The sequence below is a fragment of the Leptidea sinapis genome, chromosome 1, assembly GCF_905404315.1.
Source record: "Leptidea sinapis chromosome 1, ilLepSina1.1, whole genome shotgun sequence".
Taxonomy (NCBI): domain Eukaryota; kingdom Metazoa; phylum Arthropoda; class Insecta; order Lepidoptera; family Pieridae; genus Leptidea; species Leptidea sinapis.
This window is the reverse complement of record NC_066265.1, coordinates 18,909,765-18,936,251: the sequence shown is the minus strand read 5'-3', so window position 1 is coordinate 18,936,251 and position 26,487 is coordinate 18,909,765. Positions and strand designations below refer to the sequence as shown.

The 26,487-nt window shown below is 34.9% G+C and overlaps 1 protein-coding gene across 2 annotated transcripts; it reads left to right on the top strand.

The window, feature by feature from the left end:
- LOC126970548 (cytochrome P450 4C1-like) lies at positions 1-26,018 on the top strand. 2 transcript variants are annotated; one of them, XM_050816515.1, is made up of 10 exons: positions 1-184; positions 2,568-2,660; positions 5,347-5,457; positions 6,045-6,230; positions 7,905-8,101; positions 10,435-10,504; positions 15,394-15,595; positions 17,825-17,976; positions 24,886-25,071; positions 25,481-26,018. In XM_050816515.1, exons 1-10 carry the CDS (start codon positions 25-27, stop codon positions 25,651-25,653), a joined length of 1,530 nt encoding a protein of 509 aa, XP_050672472.1. In that variant the 5' UTR covers positions 1-24; the 3' UTR covers positions 25,654-26,018. The 2 variants fall into 2 exon arrangements, with proteins under 2 accessions (XP_050672472.1, XP_050672482.1); XM_050816525.1 differs by lacking the exons at positions 1-184; positions 2,568-2,660; positions 5,347-5,457 and adding an exon at positions 5,801-5,937.
- The last annotated feature ends 469 nt before the right edge of the window (positions 26,019-26,487 follow it).

Below are 26,487 nucleotides of genomic sequence, written 5' to 3'. Positions count from 1 at the left end.
ACTTGTAGAGCCGTGGCCGGAGCTATGCTGATTGTATCGTTATTGATCCTCGTGATATTGTTGTGGGTAGCACTGTTCAAATATGGCCGACGCAGGATGTATGAACTGGCAGCTAAAGTAACGGCGCCTAAAAGTGAGCGACCCTTGATTGGGGTGGCTCACACATTCTTAGGGGACACCGAAGGTAAGCAGTTTTAAAATTTTCCTTAATTAAAAATCTTATATTAAATTATTGAATTGAAGTTTTGTAGTAAATATTCAAACATATTGTGTATCTTAAAATATAACGTAAAATGATTGAAATATTTAGCCTCGTATAATTTATTTATTTTATTATATTATTGATATACATTTTTGCCATATAACGGAAAGGACGTAACATAGATAGTGAAGAAGTTTCGTATTGATTAATATTATTATAACATTTGAAAAATTGTTCAAATCGCAGAAAAATTAGGTGCCTATTGGGGCTTGATGTGGCGAGTATGTAGGATGTCTGAATGAATGAATCCATCTTGCAGATTTAAAAAGGTTTCTCAAGTGGTGTGAAGTTTTGCGTTATCATGGCGTAATAATCAGGAGAGACCACTTAAACAAACTGACAACTTTAAATAAACTGGTAAAGTGCGTGTCGGACACGTGCACGAAGGGTTGCGGATTTTATTTCTTACAAATGAACTTACAGCACGAAGTAACAAAATTGACAAATAAAAATCGTACAAATGATTTAAGTTTTCTTTAGTGTTAATTCCGCCAATATTTGTCTTTAAACAATTCGACACGTATTTCGCCTCTACACGAGGCATCCTCAGGACGCGCTGTCTCGCCAAAATCTGGCACGAGACTCAAGACGCGAATACCATTTACATAATTAAATAATAATAATAAATTTCTACATTTCTTTTATTTACAAAATAATTTGCAACGTGTTGTTTATTATAGGTTAGCAGCGTTTAGGATAGCAGCTAGGTTGCTCGAGACCAAGTCGAAATTTACTATGAGATATACAAAATTTATTGAGTGAGCTACTTGCTCTAGGAAAGAATGAATTATGGCGATAATATGTGTTCAATTTTGGAAAGAAAAGGGTTGCATTAAGGTGCCGTGATTGCCTTTGATTAGGTACTAAAAAAATAATTGAGCTTATTGTCCAGAACTATCAACATTACCATTGAGAATTGCAACTAGGTAGTAAATATTAATAGCTTCTTTTCTTAGTTGCAAGGGCAATGCGTGTAGTCACCAGCAAGTCAATCATATGATCCTTATGGGAGATCGAATTTGAGTCTTAAGAATCCTGCCAATCTTTCTAGTATTTTCTTGAAATGTAAATATTGTAACGGGGATTGAAAAAATTGGAAAGCATATTCAAATCAAAAAAATTTGAGGCATATTTTGAAATGCTTATTATGTACTTACATTGAAGGATGGCAAAGTGTGAAATATAGCGACTATAGCGGTCATAGTCATACACTGGCAATATTTCAAGTATCGGCGGAGTGCGAAGGCTTATCCAGGGCATAGAGATATTAATACTGTTCCCGTTAGTTACTGTTTCGCTTCGGAACATTGAGGCCGTCCGTATATATTTTTTGCCCTTACCAAAAGGCCTTCAACCCTCCTGTGATCCTCTGTGTTGCAGGAGAATTTGGGCGGTAGTGCTCACTTAACATCGTTGACCTCATTATCCTCCCTTTCTATAAAAAAAAATAATATTTGGTGTTGCCAGGTGAAACAGAAATCTATATTGAACTAACCAATATTCCAACAACTTATAGAAAAATAATTCAGAACATCCATTTTCATTTTACAACAGTTTAAATACAAACAATTACTGTTAACGAAAATATTATAAAAAGCCTAGTTGACACCTATAGTGATAGACAAAAATTCAAACCGCTCATAGAAGAAAACTAGAACTATGTATCCATCTCTACTGTGTGCTAGAACTAAACAAAGAAGCTTAGAACGTAAAAATAAAGCAGTTAGAAAAACAAACACGTCCACGAAAACGGCACGTACAAGTGTACGACAATACTATAATGCACGGCAAAAATACAGGAAAAAGCTACCACGCAATGGTGAAATACTGGTTGATATATTCAACAAAAGAATAGCGCAAGAAAACTGGAATATATGGCAAACTATTTCGGCCCGGAGAATTGGGAAACGAAATAAGCAAAAATTGAGGCCAGAGCTAACAAGTAATCGAAACTACCTACAAAACAGAATATAAGTCCTCTCCCGCCGGCAGGTGGGTCAACTTGGATAAAAACCAAAGTAAAAGTTAGACACAGCTATTACGTTTTTAGTTATTATAGTAAGTATATTATATAAGTCTCCATGATAGAAACCTGAATACACCATTGAACATACCTGACGCTGACTGAAAAGAAGAATCACGCGGGACATTTTTATAATTTTGATTATGCTCTACTTGGCTCGTCTCCAAGATATATTAAATGTTGCCTAGATCTCAGTGACCCCGTAATGACACAAGCAATTGCTTATCGGTAGAAAAATCCGCCATTGTGGCTGCTTGATGCGGTTCTTATTTTGATTTTCAGATATAATGACAAGATTACAGGGTTACAGCTACGAAGCTATGTCAAGTAATGGGGGAATGTTACGAGGATGGCTTGGCCACATATTGTATTTGTGTAAGTAAACTTTTATATTTTCTAACGCTTAATTATAAAACAATTAAGTACCTATGTAATCGCATAAATATTTGAGTTTGGGTTGATTATCCACAAATATTGATACAAATTAAATTCATATGAATATTTTTTAATATATTAAAGGCTGCTATCCCAAGAAATCTCCTAATAAGCGCATAATTGAAACCATTTTAAGACGGTCTATTAAGCTTTAACAAAAAAAAAAACATCTACAGAAAAGAGAAGAAAATTCTTTTTTCCCCTCATTACTCCAAAATAAAACTGCATTACAATTAAATCGTGGCCATCTGGGGGGCAAAGCCAAATTGGCTTCGAAGAAGCTGGGCGTCATCAATAGAGCACGGCAATACTTCAAGCCGGCCCACATTCTAGCGCTCTACAAAGCGCAGGTCCGGCCACAGATGGAGTATTGCTGTCATCTCTGGTCTGGCGCACCCCAGTATCTGCTCGATCCATTTGACCGCGTGCAACGTAGAGCAGCTCGAATCGTCGGGGACTCAGTGCTCTGTGAACGGCTGGATCTCTTGGCGTTGCGTAGAGACGTCGCATCATTGTGTGTCTTCTACCGCATTTATCACGGGGAGTGTTCCGAAGAGCCTCCTTGTGCCGTGTTTCCGGGACAATACGACATGGGTACCTTCAAAAAAAGCGCGTACACCTTCCTTAAAGGCCGGCAACGCTCTTGTGATTCCTCTGGTGTTGCAAGAGAATGTGGGCGGCGGTGATCACTTAACACCAGGTGACCCGTACGCTCGGTTGTCCTCCTATTCCATAAAAAAAAAAATTACTATAGCCTAAGCGCAATTGCTTTTTTCCCAAGGTGTGTGTGCCAACAGAAAATACATTTTTTTGCATAATTTAGTTTTATACATTCCAGGTTTTAGTAGTAATTCTAGAAGATTTCTTTGTGTTCATTATTTACTTTACATTTAAATTGATTACCCTAAATGACAATGTTTTTATTTTATCTCAATTCAAAGTCTACACCTTCTATCACATATGACGAACCCCTCTACACATGTACTCTCTCCTACCTAGGAGTTGGCTGTCCTATAACCGTTTTTTTAATATAACGGTTTTTCACAAATTGCCTCACTTTCTTGTATCAAGAATCCGCTTCATTCTGTTTGGTTTGAGCCCCAGATGTAATAAATTACAGTAGAAAGGATGTATATATTCATTTCCCTAATCAAAGACTGGGCTTTTTTAAGCCCATCGTTAGCTCCGTCTAAGTGCATTAATAACACTACTCCATCTATTTTGCAAGTAAATGATATGCATGAATAAGAAAATTGGAAGCAATATTGTGGGAAAAACGTGTTAGTAATATATTCTGGCACCTCTTCACAATCGGCGATTGAAGGCGATTACACGCGAGCACGTGTCCTTATTCACGGCAGGGCTTATTCGCTTCTATAGTCGCCGCTCATCATCTTTAATCGTCAAAGTGATCGCGGCGATCGATGACTTGTCGGTTTTTCGAGCACGCATCAAATGGAATTCGCATGTAGTTGCGTGCACGTGCTTACACGATCAACGGTCATTCATTCACTGGAGGACACTGGATAGTGAGCGCAGCCGTACGTACTTTGCGTCGTCGTTGCGACGCTGTTTTGTTTTCCTTTTATTTAAATAGCGCGAGTAAGATACAATGACTACTGGGTGGTCAAGAAACATTTAAATTCATAGAACTTTATCAGAACTACCCAGTAATATGGTATCCCAAACATAAATATCACAAAGATAAGGTAGGTATATAGGTACTTAGATATTTATTGTTACCATGTGGCTTATAATCGCTCACCAATATTATTAAATTATAAAATCCATTATGTCCATCTTGAAGGAAAGCTATTCAATATATGATTACGGAGGATCGTGTGGCAATGGAGAGGGCTATGCTCAGAGTTTCCCTGCGAGATCAGAAATGAGGACGTAGGAGACTCAACGCTACCGATATAGCCCAAATAATTGCGAAACTGTAGTGGCAGTGGGCAGGGCACATAGTTCGACGGACAAATCCAGTGGGGCAGAGAAGTCCTCGAATGGCGACCACGTACTGGAAGAAGCAGTGTTTGTAGGCCCCCCACAGGATGGTGTGGTCAAGATCGCCGGAATACATTTAATGAGGGCAGCGCGGACCGATCATCCAGGAGATCTTTGGGGGAAGCCTTTGTCTAGCAGAGGACGTCTTCCGGCTGATGATGATGATAATAAATGGCTTGAAGCTAACATGATGATTAACTTGCCGATGATATTCGATCATACAAGTAACGATCATCGCCGATAGTGGAGACGAGGCATTATACTGAGATACGAGCCCTTTATCAATACTTATATAGGTGACATAGGTGCGTTGTATTATTAGCTCTCCACGCTCTATGATTTTGCAATATTAAATAAAGGGTCTGTACGGTATAATTACTTAACCTTCTTCTTATATTTAATTATTTTAAGTTTTAGTACCTATTGTAGAACTCTATTATTATAATTTAATTACTATTATGATAGTAGATTTTACCCTCAGTACAATAGTTTGCAGTGCATAAAGAGTTAAGATTTCCTAATACTTTTTAATATTCAGTACATATTCTTTATATACCTTGTTCACAGCTATTTTCTCTGTCTGTTGATTGACCTGCATTAATAAAATTAATCCCTCCAGTTACAGTTGATGCCAATGATATTGAAGTGGTGCTGAAGACTCACATGGAGAAAGATGATTTGCATCGCTTTGTTCAAAAAACCATTGGTTACGGCGGTATTTTTGCACCAGGTAATATTCAATTTATTTCCAAAATATTTTATGCTAAAATTAATGACTCCAGGTTTCTTTCTTATTAATTCACATAGATCCATTGAAAGCGACAGTATTGATACATTTAATCGAATGCAATACATTTTTCACTTCCTGAATCCGGCGCCTTGGTACATGATACCTCACATGATCAGAGGTTTTTTCATGGTTGACCAATTTACCAACAACTTGCCTTGTAGTGACTCCTAGATTATCATCTAGTTGCCATTACCGATCCGTTATCCAACCATTATGTTCTAATAGCATAGAGTTATCGTTTTATTTATTTCATTCAATCTTTGGTATAAGCCACGACTATCCAAAAATTCTCTCACAGGGAATAATAATTCAGTCTGAGTTTATTGCACAATCACAAAAAGGTTTTGCTTTCGCAAACTTTCTTTGTCCATTATTTAGTCGAATTGAACTGCTTTTTACCAAACGCCTATCTTCTTCCAGGTACGACATTCCTCTCTCTCTTTTCATGTAGCAGCAAACCTTATAACCCAAAGCACTGAAAATAATTTGCCTAAGAAACTAATTAGCATAGGTTTTATTACTTCCAGTTCAAATTTGGCGGCCAAGACGGAAAGTAATGGTACCAATGTTTAGCCCGAAAATTCTTGAGAATTTTGTCGACGTGTTTTCCTTACAAAGTGAAATACTATCAAGAAAGTTAGAGGCTCGTGCAGGCAAGGGTTCGTTCAGCATCTGGACCCATCTGTCTTCTTATACATTGGATTCTGTTTGCGGTGAGTATGCACATCTTGTATATCCTTTGATTGCGGATTGATCTCCGCTGCGCTATAACTAGATACCGCACTACTTAAGAACAACAGCTTTTTTATAACGGCAACTATTAGATGCTTGTGTGCATCTTGACACTCAATGGCATCTTTCAAATTTTGTAACATACGCTACGCATTCTACATTGAAATTATTAAAATACAAAATACTTACTGATGATATGTGATTCCAGTGTCTTTCTTATTTCTTGTAGTATTATTTTTACAGTTTTAATACGCAACCCGGCATTTTAGTTTCTATTATTAGCAAAATTTAACAGAAAATGTGGTATGTCAATTTGACCCATTGTTCGAAACTGGCTCGAGTACGCCCACTAGTGCGTAGTATTAGTTGCCACACTTTGCAAGTGCGCCTGCGGTATCTAGATGGAGCGCAGCGGAGACCAATCAACTAGTGATGATTTTCTTGACATTAATGACAACTGTTTTGTAGGTAAAATTATAGATTTCATCGAAACCTCTAGGTTTAATTTCGAGATTTTTGTAAAATATTATTAAAGTGGATTTAGTGGAAATACCACACAGGAAAGAGCATCTGGACTCACATATATTCTGAATGTACTTACTACTAGTATACTTATACTTCGATCTCCTTCCGAAATTTTCTCATGTTGTAATCCTTCTTTTGGGGTGGAAAGAACATATTAGTACCATCCATACCATATTGACCGGAGTCATACCATACCACTTCACAAAACGGTCTAAAACTTTTCTGGCCATTACACAGCAGTAGGCATTACTTAGGCACAAGTGCTTACATTTTGCGTATGCATAAATTAATGGTTATAAACAATTTGTCCTTTAGTATGTTGAACTTTATGGGAGTTACAAGAACAATTTTCGTTTCGAATAACATGAAAACTGTGATTTGTAGGTATATAGTTATTGTTGTATTTGTACTTGGGCCTGTTACTAACTCTAGAGTAAAAAATATACTAGGCACATTATGTTAGTAAGTAGGTAGTTAATTTTACTGGACCATACAGTACATAGAAAACCAAACTTCTAAGTCTTTACTAAAGGAACTTAAGTACATAATAATGGATTGAGGTTGAAGACAAAGGTTTTCAACCAGTGTGTGTTGCCGGTGATGACTTACGGTACGCATACGTGGTCGTTAACTATGGGCCTGATGAGAAAGCTCATGGTCGCTCAGAGGGCAATGGCTATGCTCGGAGTTTCCCTGCGAAATTGAATCAGAAATGAGGAGATCCGTAGGAGAATCAAAGTTACCGACATAGCCAAAATATTTGTGAAACTGAAGTGGCAGTGGGCACGGCACATAGTTCGACGGACAAATGCCCGGTGTAGTAGAAAGGTCCCGAAATGGTGACCACATAACGGAAGATGCAGTGTTGGTAGGCCCCCCACAAGATGGTATGCTCAAGATCACCGGAATACGTTGGATGAGTACAGCGCAGGACCGATCATCGTGGAGATCTTTGGTTGGGGATGCCTTTGTCCAGCAGCGGACGTCTTCCGGCTGATGATGATGATGATGATAAATGGCTTGAAGTTGCAAGGTATACAAGGATTCTTTTTCTCTTTTCTTAGCGTGGAGCGAACGAGACTCGTGTCAATATATTAAAAACAAAATGATGAATTAAATAAGTGTTTCAGAAACAACGTTAGGAATCAAACTGAAGGCTCAGGATGATCCAAAGACACCGTTCCTGTTCTACCTCAACAAGTTACTAGATCTAATTACTCAAAGAATATTCCATTTGTGGCTCCAACCTGACTGGATGTTCAAGTTGTTCCCGCAGTTTGTTGAACACGAGGAGTGTGTCCGGGTGTTACACGAGTTCACTGATCAGGTGAGTCTGGCTCCATAGTTGGAGTTTACCAGTGGGAGGCTCCTTTGCACAGGAAGCCGGCTAGATTATAGGTACCACAACGGCGCCTATTTCTGTCGTGAAGCAGTAATGTGTAAACATTACTGTGTTTCGGTCAGTAGAGCGCTGTAGCTAGGGAAATTACTGGGCAAATGAGACTTAACATCTTATGTCTCAAGGTGGCACTTATAGTGCCGCTCAGAATTTTTGGGTTTTCAAGAATCCTGAGTGGCACTGTATTGTAATGGGTAGGGCGTAGCAATTACCATAGAACGTCAGGCTCGACACGTCCCTTATTTTCATAAAAAAAGACCGACAAGACGAGCATGACGTTCAAGAGGTGGTAAGGTATACGCTTTGTCCATTGCAATCCAGTGCCGCCCAGGTTTAATGATTGAAAACAGAAAAAAAATTGAGTGACATTACAATTGCTCTTTAGAGTTTCTTGTGCCGCTTCTTCTTCTCTCTCAGAGCGCCATTTATTTCCGAAGCGTTAGTAGTATCTAGTATATTAGAAATGACATCAAATAGAATTCTAAGGGAATCGATTTTGAGAAAATATATTATTTTTATGCCTCTCGTCACCTTGAGAATAAGATTTTAAGTCTCATTGGCGGTATCCTGTGCTTAGGAGTCTCCCACTGGTTAAAGCTGGTACTAACTGGTAAAATGGCATTCACAATCCCGAGGGATTGCTACCCGAATTTAAGGTCGTGTCCACATAAAAAGGCATAAAATGCATAAAAGGCATTTATTTTCTCAAAATTGATTCCTTTAGAATTATTTTTGATGAAGAGAAGAAGCGGCGCAAGAAACTCTCCCAGCATTCTTTTTTTGCGCTCTTTTCAATAAAAATATACAATATTGTACAGTCATTTCTATCGCTATAAAATAATCACAATCTAGTCCCAGGCTGTCCGATCATTTAGATATTCAGCAGTGGAGTAATAGGATTTACGACATTTTTTACTTTTTTTATAAAACATTTAAATTTATTTATAGATAATGCCTGAACAGTGGCTGGGACTTTATTATAGAATAGAATACATTTACCCTTATTATATATCTTATGAAGCCTACTAGAATTAGTTACAAGCAATCCCTTATTTCTAGTGTTATAATAATGAAAATCACTATTAAGAGCAAAAAGGTGACGATTATTGTGAACGTATATTAAATTTTCATAAATGTACTGACAATGAACAGTCATAATATTTATTTATTTATTTCACATATACCGTATGACGTTGGAAGTAAGTTATATAAGGAAAGAGAATTATTACCAAGGTTCTTGGAAAGGAAGAGGAAAAAATTTGGGATAGTTTTTGATTACCAATATGGCCGCCACGCAATCATAAATTTCAATACTATACATATGATAGTAAAACGAAAACTTATAGGAAAATTTGGAAATCCCAGTTGGATCCTTTACACCGGATGCCGGCTAGATTATGGGTACCACAACGGCGCTTATTTCTGCCGTGAAGAAGCAATGTGTTAGCATTACTGTGTTTCGGTCTGAAGGGCGCCGTATTGACTTGACATCTTATGTGGTACCCGTAAGGTGACGAGCGCATATGTAGTGCTACTCAGAATTCTTGGCGTTTTTCAATAATCTTGAGCTCACGTCCTGCTCGTCTCGTCCCTTATTTTCATAAAAAAAGTAGGTACCATATATATGTGGATAACGATTCCTAGGTTTCATTTATTATGTATCATTGATTCATCTCCACTCCAATATATCGAGTTCATATTTATTATTATTGTCAACTTTGCACAACGGCAATATTGAATTTCATTTGCGTACTTGTCTTCTCTCAGGCAGAATTCAATAATATTAAACAAAACTAGTTCTTGCTACGACATTTACTAATTTATTATTTAATGCATTTTTCACACGTCAAAATGATCACTTATTTTTTAACTCGTATAATTAAGGCTTAAAAGTAAACCAAAGGTATAACGCCGTGGTAGTCTTTACAACCAAGTGTTGCAAAACCAATAAATGCCTATTATTATATTTTCTTGTAATTATCATAGAGGTAATCAAAAAGGATGTTGTTGTATATGTAACTTGTATTTTATGTTAAAAAGATCAATTGTTGTCTCTTTATACGGTTATGGCTTACATAGATAATGAATTGAGGGCATACCGCTTACTGGAGTCCAAGTTAACAACGAATATATCAACATAATATTATTGCATATCTTTTTTAATGATCTGAATTATAGCTTTTGTTACTTTAAACAGTCTGTTATAAATTTTATAATTACTGAGTTCGTTAATCTCATTAAAATTATATATTTATTGACAGGTAATAAAGAAGAAGCGAGAAGAATTAAAAATAGAAAAGATAGCTCGACCTGAGGCCGACAGTTACTGCCGTAAGTGTTCTTAATTCTCACACTTATTTACATTTAGAAATAACTAGCCGTTGCCGGCCGCTTCGCTGGGCGAATTTTTAAAGGATATAAATTAAACAATATAAAAAATAAGCCATCTAGGATACATTTCGCATCGAATAGTGGCTGTTTCATGTCGATACGATCAATGGTTTAGGCGTGATTCAGCCTCAAACAAAGACCATTTTCATTATGTACCTTAATGTATATAAATTACGTGACACGTTGTTTGTCCGCGATGGACTCCTAAACTAATGAACGGATTTTAATGGGGATTACTTCATGGAGTGTAGTTTGGTCCAACTTGAGAGATAGGATACTTTTTATTTCGATTTGGGACCCAACATTATTTTTATTTTCAATATTTGTTTTGTATGGTCATATTTTCTATGAGAGAATTTATTGACGCACGGTTTTACAGTTCTGCCGTGAAACAATTTCATTATAACAACAGGGAGCATATGTTACGCAATAATTCTTGATGTTTTGAAATATTATTGACAATTCATAAAATATATATATATATATATATATAGTTACGATACTTTATTATGTCATAATCTGAGGGCACGGAAATGCCACACGGCCGTCGCTTTTCTTGAAGCACTTCAGGCCATTTTCGACCATCTATAACTTCGTTGTGGATAAAATAAGAAGCTCGCTTTTTTAGTAAGCAAGCAGACATTGTATAAGCACGATATATTTCAAATTTCACTCATTTAAGAATTATGACTAGTACAAAAATCATAATTTTGTCATTCACTAACTGACTGACTGACCGACCATCAAAAGTCTAAGGTACTTCTAGCATATGTAAAAAAATAGAATAGAATTACCCCCTTATTCATAATAGTCTGCTAACTTAAAGCATTGCTAAGTCTCACTCTGTCTTCTTCTATTGAAGTCAGAATGAGAAAAAATACTCCTCAGCGGCTGTTTAAAGTTAGCGGACCATTATGAATAAGGGGATTAGTGTTTAATGTAGAAATCCAAGAAAAACTAAAGTACTTTTCAATTTCGGTCCAGTTTTCTCTCATAATCAAACAAAATTAAAAAAAAATTAAAAAAAAAATTTGGCGTGGACCCTTAACATTTAGGGGGATGAAAAATAGATGTTGTCCGATTTTCAGACCTACCCAATATGCACTCAAAATTTCATGAGAATCGATCAAGCCGTTTCGAAGGAGTTAAACTACAAACACAGCGACATGAGAATTTTATATATTAGATTATAAAAATATAGTAAATATAATTAAACTGTCCCGACACACTCTGTTCTGCCAATAGAAAACAAAATGATGTAATGTTTTTAAATATTAATAATAAAATTAATTATTATATATATTTATGTACATATGAACGCATTTCAGAATTATTACAAACATGTAGTAATATAATAATAAGGATTAATATCTTATTTATGTTAACGGAACTTAGATTACCGCGTTATAATTGCTTTTTAAGTATTTACATGGATATAGTATGTCATCCATAAGGCGCTATAGTCCTAAAAAGTAACATTTTTGAAAATCTACTTAAAATACTTCTTACCCTCATGCGCCTAAAAAAGTTTCACTTCAAAATGCATAAAAATACAGGGTGGACCAAAAGTCCGTTTATAATTGGAATGTTGATTAAAAAAAAACTAATTACAGTAGATCAAAATTGTTTATTGTTTTCGATAGTAAACAAAAGGGGAATTTATTTCTTAAAAATCATATCATCCATATGCAATCCTTCATTATTCTGGCATTGCTGCAATCTAGAGCGGAAATTTTCGATGACAGCTTTACATGTTTCTGTTGAGATGTTTTGGATTTCTGTGCGAATACGATCCTTTAATTCGTCAAGAGTTACTGGGTTAGCTGGCTGGAATGCAGGGGTTTTTGATCACCATGACATAGTGTCACTCCAATAACGACAATTTTGTCTATTAACATGCCCATTTAGGTGGAAGTGTGCCTCGTTGAGAAACAAATGTTTGTAAAACTGGTGACTCGCTCTACCGTTTCGTTCGCAAACTGCAACCTAGTGGCATGGTCCCGAGGCCTTAATTCCTGCACCATTCGGATTTTATAGAGATGTAGACTTAAATCTTTCTTGAGAATGCGGTTTAATACATCATTATCTTGGCACGTTAAGGACAGCAGACCGCTTTCGAGTTGAAAGTCCAGGTTGGTCACGAACAGAGGATTTTACTCGGTCCACGTTTTCGGGGTCCCTCGACGTTCTAGGCCGGCCAGATCGAGGTAAATCCATTGTTGAACCCGTCTTCTCAAACTTGAGCACCCATTTTTTAATAAACACACTTGATGGAGCTTGATTTTTGTGTCGTATCTTGTAATGATTGCAAAACTTTCGTTGAGCTAAGGTTGCAGAATCGTTGTTTCGATAGTACTCACGTACACAAAACGCACGTTGACTACCGCTGAACGACGCCATGGTTCTAAATTCCCATTGGCCGCTCTTGCAATGCAAAACCCCTTCACCCCCCTCCGCCGCCGCTGCTAGACGCGGCAACCGATTCAAATGTTAACAGACTTTTGGACCACCCTGTATCACAGCATTTCGTACTCTTGCGCAACCGTTTCTATAAAATATTACGCGGTCCTTCCGGGGTGAGGCCGTTGACCCGCATCGCTCGCCTAGTGTCTCAGCCATGCCCGCGTCGAATGTATATCTAACGCTATAGATAAATACGTTCGAGTGCTTTTTGCCTAAAGTGTTGGGAAAACCTCGCCTTAAGAGGTAGGCATATGCCATCGCGGACTTTTCTGTAGACCTATTATAAGATACACCATATACTTATTGTTATTTGTCAAAGGGTTCATTAGACAGCGTTTTCGTTTGAAAACTCCCAGACGGCTTATTTTTTTCCGACACATCCCACAAATATCTTGACGACAATGGAAAAACACCACCACATCCCGCGGTGTCAGAGCCCCATGCCTGAAGTACAGTTCAGACAGAAAGCTCTGTTCTCTCTGTTTTTTTTTTGACGTAAGGAAGTCGAGCAGGCCGGTTGGTATTTCTCCAATTGTGCTTGACGCCGGTGCTAACACGTTTATTCCGATACTTATATTCAAAACAGAGTAGTCCCCTGACTTTAGTCCTCCTTTTTCATAAAAAAAAATGTATTATTAGAGTATACAAAAACGTAACAAATTATATACAAAAACCTTCCTCGAGAACCATGCTTTCCATTAGTGATAACAGCATGAAAATCAGTGCAGTAGTTTTTGAGTTTATCGCGAATAGACAGACAGACAGACGCAGCGGTGGACTGTTTTATAATAAAAATATGTAGTTATACACAGAAGTACGGTAAAAGCGTTCTGCCGCCACCATCAATTACAACAATAAATTACCAAAAAGTGTATCTGAATTATCAATAAATAAATTTAAATCTTTTATTAAGCGCAGACTTATGTCGAAGGCTTATTACAGTATTGAAGATTACGTAAACGATATTACAATATGGAATTAAATAGTATTATAGTTGTTTTTTATGGATTATATGGTTCAGCCTTGTGTTGTTTCACTGGTTTGCATTGTTTTAAAAATATGTTTAAACTTTTATGTAATTAATATGTATGTATCTCAATTAAATTTTTTGTGATTGACGTTGACGAGCAGTCTTTTGATTTTATGTCAATAAAATATTTTGACTTTGACTTTGATGTTCTACTTATATACTTATGTGTAATTCAATAACTATATAAGTAACTGAATATTGTGCCTGCTACACGGAAATGAATCGTTAATCCAAAAGTGGTTCAACTTGTTACAGTACGACATTTGCAATTAGTTTGTAACTACCCACAATGATTCTTGATTTGATACGAATTTCCTTACTCAGCTTATAATACCTTTTCTAAATAATCACACATCATAAGAAAATGTTTGAAGCATTGTTTAAGAGATCATAAGTACCTATTTATGATTGCCGAAAGAATCTCTCCTTATTTTCAATATAAATAATCAATTTAGAATGGGATTCAAACAGATTAATTACTTATGTTATAGTAATACGTGTCTTTTATTCTTTTACAAATCCAATTAGGTAATTCAAAATTTAATATAGCTTTTGCGTGACTATTGTTATCTCCCCGCTAAATTAACAGTATCTGTTCTTATATATTCTTGAATTTATAAGTATGATTGTATAATATAATAGTCACTATGTGCTAGTATGAATGTGTATATAATAAATAGCTAATGAATTATTTAAATATATTTATTACATTCCATTCAAGTTGAGAATATTGATTTACGGCCGTTTTCAATAACCTATTCATCCTTAGTTTAACTAACTAGAGGTAGACAGATCTATCCTTTTACGCCTACTTACATTTTGAATAACATGTCGGCATATAGCATTGGACTATAACTAATAATATTAGTTATATTGGATATAACTGTGGATAGACAAGTTCTTGTCATTAAACAGTGAAAGCAATATATCCGTTACTAGAGATACATTATTTAGAACGGCAGTTTAAGGAGTGGGAATGAGTTTCTTGCCATTTCGTATCGCTTCAGTAATAAAATAATACAAAGCCTATTTTATGTTTCATGTTTTATTTTGTTTTCGGAATACAATAATGTATCAAATGTTTGATATAACAATCTCTTAATAATATCTTAATAAGCTGATAATGTCGAAAGAAGAATCGAGATCGAAGATATTTTCAGAGAGGGATGTGTGCAATAGATGTGTTGCGAGGGATGTGTGCTATGGATGTGTAGCGGAGGATGTGTGTGACCTGTAGTTTGTCTTACTCTTTATATCAACAAAAATAATAAAACAGTAATTGTTATAAATTCAGTGGTTGCATAATATTAATATTCAAATGTATTCTATATTCTAGAACTGCAAGATTATAAAAACAAAAGCTTTCTAGACTTATTGATACTGCTGTCGGGGGGTGAAAGAGGTTACAGTGACGAAGAGCTGCGAGAAGAAGTATTAACTTTGATAATAGCAGGTACCGACACGTCAGCTGTTGGCATCGGGAACACACTCAAGTTATTGGCCAAATATCCTGGAGTGCAGGAAAAGCTTTATTTAGAGTAAGTATTATCTACACTAAACTTCTTGCAAAAATAGAAAATATATATCGTGTAATAATAGTAAGTATAATATGAGAACTTTATACAATACCCACGCACACTGTTTATTTTCCGACTAAACTTAGTCGATAAACTAGTATAGTGTGAAGTTTAATTATATTCAAGATATTTATTAGGCAAGTGATACTCTCAACGCATAACTACAGGTAGTAGGCAATAGGTATAGTAGCCAACACGTCGGATGCTGTGGCCAGACTTAAATTGCACTCAGTGTCAGATATTTTGACTCATGACAAATACAGACGGCAAATACACTTATACAGGTACACTAGATGTCTACACCAATGTCGACACAAAAAATTGCTTACCGTGTGGACGCAATCGACACTAGTGTCGACATTCTGTCGAGTGTCAGTGTCGTCATGTATAGCTTACCCTTATAGCCAATACTTGCGTTGTCGCGACGCATCCTGGGGGCCTACTCCTAAAATCGATATTCGATAAATCGTGGCATTAGTCGTGTCGAATCCTACTCTTAGTTACATCGTAATCAATGTCGAAACGATGATTGAACGAACGAAACATTATTCGATATTATCGGTCCTAACCCTACTCTTAGTTGAAAATGTCAGAGACGGATATTCGAATTTCACAAATAATCAAACGTCAGTTTTACGATAATCTCAACGACACCTTCTAGGCTGTCGATCAATGATATTTAAAAGTATAGATAGGTTACCTAGACAACATTCGGTGTTTGTAAATGATACACAAACGCACACATGAATAATTTAACATTGCAATAGCACACTACATTACACGTGTAAGATTACACGTCAAAGAAGGATAGTAAATGCAATTAACGCAAGTGAAAAAGAGATAAGTCTAATTTGCTAATTACTTCGTATTTGCATAGCAAAAACACAGAATCATTCACCAGATATGATTTTTTACCGTACACCGTGATTTATCCCTAAAATACGATTAATTCATGAGTTCATGTAATAAAAGTTTTAAAGTGGTAAAACTACATTTAAATTAGGTAAATTAGGTGTTATTGATTAAAAAAAAATATTGATTATAATGTATAGCCATAATGATGATATAAATTATTTGTACAGTAAATAATAAAAAACATACAGACATATGAAAACAAAACCGAAATGTATTAACAATAAGGGTTCCATTTTTACAATTGTACTAACAAAAAAGTTTTAAGTTTACAATTATTATGTCTGGTATATTATATTATTTATGAATGTATTTCTGTTGAGGGTTTATTACAATAAGATAATGGGAGAAACAGAAAATGATCCATTGATTCTTCTGCAGCTAGCAAAGAATATACCGAAAGGGCAGTGTTACTGAAAAAACTCCTACGCAGATATCACTTACTGTCTACGTCCGCTATCTACCCTAAAACTTGTTTTTGTAGTTTGATAGTTCAGCTATACACACTTGTTTATTAAAAAATATTAAATTTCGTATTACATTCACTGCAACAACGCCTTTTTTTACATCATTTCCTAAATTGTCCTAAAACATACTAACTCGATCATCCCGCAGCAAACAGGGTAGTTGCGGTATATTCGGATTATTATCGTATCGTTCCAAATGTGTCGTTGTCGATTTTGCGAGTGGTCTACTCGCAAAATCGAGAATCTTAAAGAATAATGCAATTGGCCGCCTGAGAAATAGTAAGTCGACGAGAAGGGTTGAGTTATTTTTTTTTTACATCCGCAAGTTTTGTATTATTTGTTCAATTTTAAATGGTCATTTTATATTCATTACATTTTTTTTTTAACATTTACATTATGTGTAAATAATACCAAATTCGTGGTGCAGAGTCTGGCATGGTCCTTAGTGCCTAAGCCATGTTTTGACTTTTGACACTTAACAGAGACATAGCACAGATAATGTTTAGGTTTGAACATATTTCATTCACACTAACATCGTAAAAAAATCAAAATTTTAGTCTATGGTAACGATAAACGATAAGGAATTCGAAAATTTGTTAGAGTAGGATAGTTGCGATATATTCGGAGTATTATCGTATCGTTCCGAATGTATCATTGTCGATTTTGCGAGTAGACCTCCTGGACAAACAATTTGTCGAAACATTTATATGTGTATAAAAGCTAAGAGATTATTTTTGCTTTGCTACCAAAGACAATAATGCAACTGCTGGTATTTTATTAGTATGTAATTTATTTATCATATTAATTTCAGACTACGACATGTATTTGGTGATTCCGACAGGCCACTAGTTAAAGATGATTTGCCAAAGTTGAAATACTTAGAGAGAGTAATCAAAGAAACCCTACGATTGTTTCCACCTGTTCCATTTATAATAAGAAAAGTTTTAACAGAAATGAAACTACGTAAGTATATTTACGTTATAAGATACATGTATTATTGATAATAAATTATGAATACAGTAATATATGTAACGTTTAAGGTTAACAAACTCTACTCGCCAAGCTTCTTTTTGATGATTTTTCCACGTTTGATGGCGAAATAGAGCTCTAATTCTAAATACTTTTTTCACTTCTCACAATGAAAAAAAAAAAATACCATAAACTTAGTGTACTAGTGTAAGAGACAAACTCTCTACTAACTACGGCGAGACTACATTTAAAATGTTCATAGGAGAACTTGAGAAGATCAAGAAAAGGTGGCGGGAACGAGTGAACGAAGGAAGGCGCGCTTATGCAAAAAAAAATTGTTTAAATTATTGTTCATTGTGCATATATTTTTTATACTTGTAAATTGTTTATCCTGGTTTATAAATATTCGATTTTTGTATATATAAATTGTTAAGTGCGCTTCCCCATCGCCATGGGGAAGCGTACAGGTAAAAGGCCGAAGAACGGCCAGAGCGACGCAGAACCAGCAGACGAACTTCCCCTATCCGAATCCTCGGTATCTGACGCGGAGGTGACTGAACGTCTCATTGTAAGAAGAAAGGATAAAGAGAAGTATACCCCTTATAGAGCGACAAATTATTATAGGTTGTACGATGAAAATTCAAATAAGAAGGAATTTATTGTATTTCTCAATCGCAAGCAGGGTGAAGTCAAAATATCAGACAAGGACAGGTTGGGTCTGTCAAATGGAATCAGGAGGCATTGCGTATCGGGTGTGTTGCACCTGAGGTCCGTTAATGCTTTTAAAGTTGGTGTTACCTTTGACCTGCCTAACAATGCGAATGTATTTTTAAAAAATGAAAAGTTACTTAGCGAGTTGGAGATGGTTGCCTCAATTCCGGCTTCTGAAACGGAGGTCACTGGAGTTCTTACTTCTGTTCCCACTGATTACTCCAACAAAAAAATTCATCAATTAATTGCATCGAGTAAAAAAGTTATTGCTGTGAGAAGGTTCATGCGGCGAGTAAAGGACCCACAGGGTGTTGTCTCCTTTGTTCCAACGCAAACTGTTGCAGTCACATTTGCATCAACGTTGTTACCTGAGTATGTAACACTTGATCACTGGAGGCATGAGGTTAATGTATATGTACCCCCTATTAAACAGTGTCTACGCTGTATGAAATTTGGCCATATTGCTAAATTTTGTAGAAACAATGAAGTTTGTTCCATATGTTCTGACAATCACAATTTTAAAATGTGTCCAAAAACTTTAACAAAATGTGCCAACTGTGGTGGAGATCACATAGCTATCTCATCTACCTGTCCTCTGAAAAAACAAAAAATTGAAGAAAACAAAGTGAAGTCCCGTAGTGTTAGATACTCAGATCTCTTCAATGAATCTGCTTTCCCTCAATTAAACTCTAAGTATATTGACACACACCTGAGCAATCTTATAAAATCTGACAAATTTATGAACCTCTTGGTTGAAGCAGTTTTACAAATTTGTACGAATAAAGATAAGTTAACTATAAATTCAAATAGTATTAAGGAAATTCTGAATAACACTTTTAGAAAAAAGACATCTAGTTAATTGTTATTATGGATACATTGAATATAGTGCAGTGGAACGCTCAAAGTATTATTAGTAATAGGCTTATTTTTACAAGGTTTTTATATGAAAATCATATTCATATTGCTATAATTTCGGAAACTTGGTTAAAACCACATCAGTATTTTTTAATAAAAGGCTATAACACAATAAGGAATGATTGTGGTAATAAACACAATGGTGTAGCAATTTTTATTCATAATAATATCACATTTTCTAACATAAATACATATTTTGATAGTGCTCTACAAAATGTTTGCATTAAAATTAAAATTAATAACAAAGAACTGAGTATTGTAAGTTTTTACAGTCCTTCCAATTCAAATCCTCCATTTAATAAAAACAATTTAAACAGTTTAATTAAGTCCATTCCAGAGCCAATGATATTTGCAGGTGATTTCAATGCTCATCACATGTTGTGGGGATGTGTTGATACATTGCCTCGAGGTAAAGATGTTTTAGAGGTTATAGATGAGAATGGTCTTGTTATTCTGAATAATGGTCAAGCTACCACAATAGGATCTCCATCTTGGCGTCCTAATGCTCTTGACTTGACTTTGGTAACTCCATCATTGGCTCTTTTATGTGACTGGTCAGTTATTGACAATCCTCTGGGCAGTAGTTATCATCTCCCTGTAATAATAAAAATGGCAGTAAGTAGTGATAGTAGTAGTTTGCAAAACACATTATGTAATAATCTACATTTGCCCACTCACCCTAATTATAAGCAGGTGAATTGGAATATGTATAGTAACTTAGTTGTTTCTTATTTGGATGATGTTAAATTTGACACTTTATCTTCAATAGATGCTTTTAATTCCTTTTGTAATATTTTACTTTCTGCTGCCAAGCAGTCAATCCCTAGCTGTCTGTTTTCCAAAAGTTCTAATAGTAATAATGTTACTAGTTCTTGTTCACAAAAATCTTTTAAATATCCTTGGTTGCCTTGGTGGAATCAGAGGTGTACAGAAGCAGTTTTAAATGCTAAAAATGGTTACATTAATTTTAAAAACAACTCCACTGATGAAAATTATGTGGAGTTTAAGAGATTGCGGGCTTTAAAAAAACTTATCTTAAAAAGTGAAAGAAGAAATAGCTGGATAGGCTTGTGCAATTCGTTTAATCGTTGTACTCCTTTGTCTTCAATTTGGAAATACATGCGCAAATTTAACAAAACTTACATTCCTGACAGTGTGTTGAATGATAGTTGGATTCCAGATTTTCTACAAAAGTATACTTCTGACTTTGTATCAAATGAGTTAACTAACTATGTAAATGTTGTTAATGATAGTAATAAATATTTGATAGAGCCTTTTTCTTTACAAGAACTAAAATCCGCTTTATTTACTAGAAGAGATACATCTTTCGGTCTTGATACCATTCCATATATTTTACTCAAAAAACTTAATTGCCACAGTCTCAACATCTTTTTAAATAATCTTAATCGCCTATGGAAGGAGAATACTATTCCTGCAGAATGGAAAACAGACTGTTTAATCCCAGTTTTAAAGCCAGACAAAAATAAAATGTTACCTGACTCTTATAGACCTATAGCTCTCACGTCTTGTGTGGGGAAGATATTTGAGCAGCTTCTAAAACAACGTCTCGAGTTCTTTATAGAACAAAATTGTCTTTTGCCTAATAATCAGTTTGGTTTTCGCAAAGGTCGGTCTTCTAGGGAGAGTATAGCGCAGTTACAGCTTGATGCGCATCAATGTTTAGCAAGTAATCAGTATCTTTTGTCTGTATTTTTTGACATCTCAGGTGCCTTCAATAGTGTAAATATTGCCGTGCTTTGTGACGAGTTATCAATGTTAGGGATACCAGGTAAAATAATAAATTGGATGCAATCCTTTTTGACTGACAGAAAAGTATATGTAAAATTTAATAAACATTTGTATGGACCACGACTTTCTTCTCTAGGTGTTTGTCAGGGGGGAATATTGTCTCCTTTAATTTTTATTATGTACATAAGACGATTGAACCTTATTTTGGGGCCAAATATAGTAAACCTACAGTATGCAGATGACTTAGTCGTCTATGTATCGGGAGTTGATCTGATTAATTTAGCCGCTACTATTAATAAAGCACTTGTAAATTTATATCAATACTTTTCTTATCTTAATTTAAATGTAAATCCAACCAAATCAAAAGTCTTTGTGATTGGTCGTAAACGCATCATATTGCCTCCCATTTTATACAATGGCATTCCACTGCCTATTTCATGTGACATAAAATTTCTAGGTGTAACATTTACTCCAAAACTGTCTTGGAAAAAATATACAGATAGTGTTATAATTAAAGCGAATAAAGCTTATAATGTATTAAAATCTTTGTGTGCAACGTCGTGGGGAGCGGACCCTAAAATATTGTTAATTTTGTATAAATCGCTTATTCGTAGTCATTTTGAATATGGCTTTCATTGTTTCGCCGCAGACAGCAAAATTGTTAATAGTCTGGATAAAATACAAAATAAATGTATGCGTACAATATTGGGTGCACTTAAAACTAGCCCAATAGCTGCTATGCAAATCGAGGCCAACCTTCCTCCTTTGTGTATTAGATTTAGTTATCTTAAAGAAAGATTTATTTTAAAGCTCTATAGCTTGCCGACGAACAATCTTCTTAAGAATCTTATTGCTTATCAATCGTCTTCATTTCAGAGACAGTTGTTTATCTTGCAAGATTTTTCTTCATTTTTTCAATTTCTACAAGATTTAAATATTCATCGGAATAATGATATACTTCTCTGCCATGCAGGTTCTTTTCGATGTAAATATTCTGCAATTAATGTTGTAATAGATCCAAATTTAACTTCAAAAGAGGAGGTTCATGTATTATTGTCAGAATGGTCTAATTGTAAATTTGTTTATACGGATGGCGCAAAAAACAATAATAATGTTTCTTTTGCAATCTACCTTCCTGAAATTAGGAAGGGTATTGGCTTTAAGATTAATAGATATGCCAGTATTTTTACTGCTGAAGCCGTCGCTATTCTTTTTGCTTTAAAGCATATTAAGAAACAAAATCAACTTAATAAGAAGTGGGTAATAGTTAGTGATAGTATGAGTGTGTTAAAAAGTTTGTCAAATAACAAAATGAGTGCTAACATCAATTACCTGATTTTTGCTATAAAGGAATTGTGGTTCGAACTATGTTTAATCGATATTAAAGTGGATTTCGTTTGGGTCCCGTCCCATACAGGAGTAGCAGGAAACGAAAGCGCTGATTTTCTAGCTAGAACTATCATTAATATATCCGATCTATCCCTATATCCTGATTGCAAAGATCTAGACATTAACATACCATATACAGATATAATAAGTAATCTAAAACAGCGTATGACTCTTCTTTGGGGAAGATATTGGTATAATTGTACAGAAGTTGAAAATAAGGCTCATTCGTATACTTTGTTAGATAATCCCGTTAATAGCACACCCTGGTTTTGTAAGTTTAAAAATTACGCTCACAGAAAGTTCTATACTACAATAACACGAATGCGTATTGGTCACTATCGATTGAATTTTCATCTTCATCGCAAAAAAATTGTCCTTTCTCCTTTTTGTGACCATTGTAATAAGCAACAAGATCAGTCTCTGGATCACATCTTTTTTGATTGTTCGTCCTTTGGCATACAGCGCCTTGTGCTGATGGATGAGCTACTGGAAATATATGGTGCACCCAATATAATCCCGCTCTCAGTAATAGATCTATTAAAGGACACATCAACTTATGTGTCCTTGTATAAATTTGTATGTAGTACTGTAAATACATTGTAATTTGTAGATACATACGTTGTAAATTTGTTTATAATTATGTAAATACGTTATAACTTGTACATATACAACTAGTAATAGCATAGCGCAATTCGCGAACTGAACAGATAATGTAAATAGGTAGGTATTATTCTAAAAAGTTATGCAAATTACACTGGATTTGACTTTAAGAAAAGGGGGAAATTATTAGAGACTATATTACTGGATTTGGACTTACTAAAAGGAAAATATGGAAAATATTCTTTAGAGAATTATACATTAACGGAAATGGTAAAATAACTGATGACTTTAAGACTGGATTGGATTTGATGAAAGAAACTACTATAAATATTCGCTATCGAATATACATAATTGGAAAAGGAGTAAGTAAGATGAAATGAGAAAACTGGATTAGACTTTTTGTAAAACAAAATAGTAAAAATAATAAATACCAAAGAAATGAAAATACTAACGACAAGGCAGTAAGGCCCCTGGCTATAGCCTGTTCGAAAGAACGAATTATATAAAAAAAAAAAAAAAATTAAAATGTTCATGTGTGCTACTTTTACAGATGTGTTAGTGAATTGGTGAAGTGTGTAGTATTTTGTGTTTGGTCAATCCATATAACAAATGCTGATAAACGGGTGTGTCAAGGTGTCATATTCACTCATACAATATTTTTTTATCTAACACATATTTTCTTAAATGATTATAATCTTAATAAAATAGAGTGTTTACTGCATATATATAGTGTAATATTTAGTATTTCAATGCATATGTTCTACGAAAATAAACATCGCGGAAGTATTATCGAAGAATCAGTAACTATCCGTGAAATTTTTCTTTAGTTGGATTGTTGCTATATGTAAGAATAACATCTAATACAGAACACGACATATATATTTTTTGATAAATATCCTTTAAAAGTTAAAACACAGAACAATAATGATAAAAACACTAAACTAAATCAAAACTATAATTATTTATTTATAATTCTATTTTATAACTCTATAAATTTACAACATGTACATGAAAAAATAAATTACAATGGGAAAACTACAACAGCTGTTTACTCCAAATGTCACGAGGGGCTGCTGAAAACCAGTGATGTGTTGGTGTACCGAGTCAGCTCCTCTTAGCAGGGAATCACGCGCCGCACAGTTATTTAATATTTTGTTTTTGTTTATATTTTAATAATTTTTGTTACATTTAATTTAATTTATTACTTTAAGATTTATACTGTAAATTGAAGGTGTGTATTTTACTGTTAATAAAGTGTTTCTATTCTATTCTATTCTATTCTATTCTAAACTTAAAACGCGGTCTAATTTGACAGGAGACTAATGGACACTAATTTGTTTCAAAACGGTTTCATGGTCTTCATTAATTCCGTCTATTTTTCCGTATTTTTATGTAAGGATAGTTATCTCGCTTACACACAGAGTTCGTCTATTACGGTAGTATATTAAGTTTATGAAAAAACTCAGATTTAATGTTAAAACACATATTTTTCGTGATTTGTTCACGTTCTATTCATATTCATAGTATATTTGGTTACAGCTTCCGGGCACGTCCTTCCCATCGGATCAGGTGTGGTGGTATCCATTTGGGGAGTCCACAGACACCCGAAGTACTGGGGACCAGATGCTGATAAATTTGATCCGGATAGATTTCTCCCGGAGAGGTTTCAATTAAGCAATCCGTGCGCTTACATGCCCTTCAGCAACGGACCACGAAATTGTTTAGGTTTGTTTAGTGATTATTGTTTCTAATATATTAGATTTTGACATTATATTATAAATTAGTAGTTGCCCGTTGCATTCGCAACTAGAGGTTTTATCTCAATAAAATGTTTAAGAAGGGATAACAGAGAGAGTTGTCATACTGACACATGCAGGGCAAGCCTGTCAGCCATTATGTTGGCATAGCGACATCCCATTCTTGAAAGGGAAGATATTAGTAGGATGTAAAAAAAATGACATTCATACGTGATTCATTCGTGACCTACATGAATAAAGTGATTTTGATTTGATGTTTGTATGATAGTCATTCTATATTTTCTGTGTCGACTATTATTTTGGCCAATTTTTTTTAATTTATAACTAGCTCTCTGGTGGTTTTCTTGGTAACACAATTTTATTTATCGTTTTTTCAGGATATCAATACGCGTTGATGTCGATGAAAACAGCTGTTGCTCGAATACTCAGGTCCTACAGGGTTGTGGGTGATGAGGAGTCGAGTCCGAATCCACAAATGAGAGTCAAATTGAACATAATGATGAAGGCTGTAGACAATTATTCAATTTGTTTAGAAAAGAGAGATCGCTGATATAATGTGCATTATCAAGAACTTAGACGTTGGATATTAAATAAACTAGTTCACTGCTTCGACTTCATCTGGGATAAATTATGTATCACTTTAAAATATGAAAATTGATGTCTGTCAGAAAAGCTAAACAAAATAATTCCAATTGCATTGCAATTCCACGTGCTTATTTAATAAAACAATTTTTTTTTTAATTACTTAATTACGCCTATACTTAATTACTTGATTAATTAGACTGTATTAAAGTTTATAAGTTATATATATATGTTAATAAGTTTTTTTTGAAGTCGTTTGGTTTTTTTGTATAAAAAAAATATTTATTTATTTTTTGTGAATCTGAATTAAACTAATAAATTGTCTAAATATAATATGTAGACCTACTAATGTGCAGTAATGTGTAAGCATCTGTGTTTCGGTCGAAGGGCACCGTAGCTAGTGAAATTACTGGGCAAATGAGACTTGACATCTTATGTCTCAAGCTGACGAGCGCAATTGTGGTGTCTCTCATAATTTTTGGATTTTTCAATAATCCTGAGCGGCACTGCATTGTAATGGGCAGGACGTATCAATTACAATCAGATGTACGTCCTGCTCGTATCGTCCCTGATTTTCATAAAAAATTTGATAACAGACTGTTAGAAATTCTGCCACAGATCTCACCCTTACAGTAAGTAAGTCGTTAAGGAGTTCCATTGATCATATTCGACTGAGACATTTAATTGACCATAACAACGTAATGCTAGGTGACTCAAATATGCGTATAGCATAAAAAAGATTCGGCCGAGTATCGTTAATTTGCTCCTAAGAATTGAAGAGTTCCGTTACTTTGGCATGGAT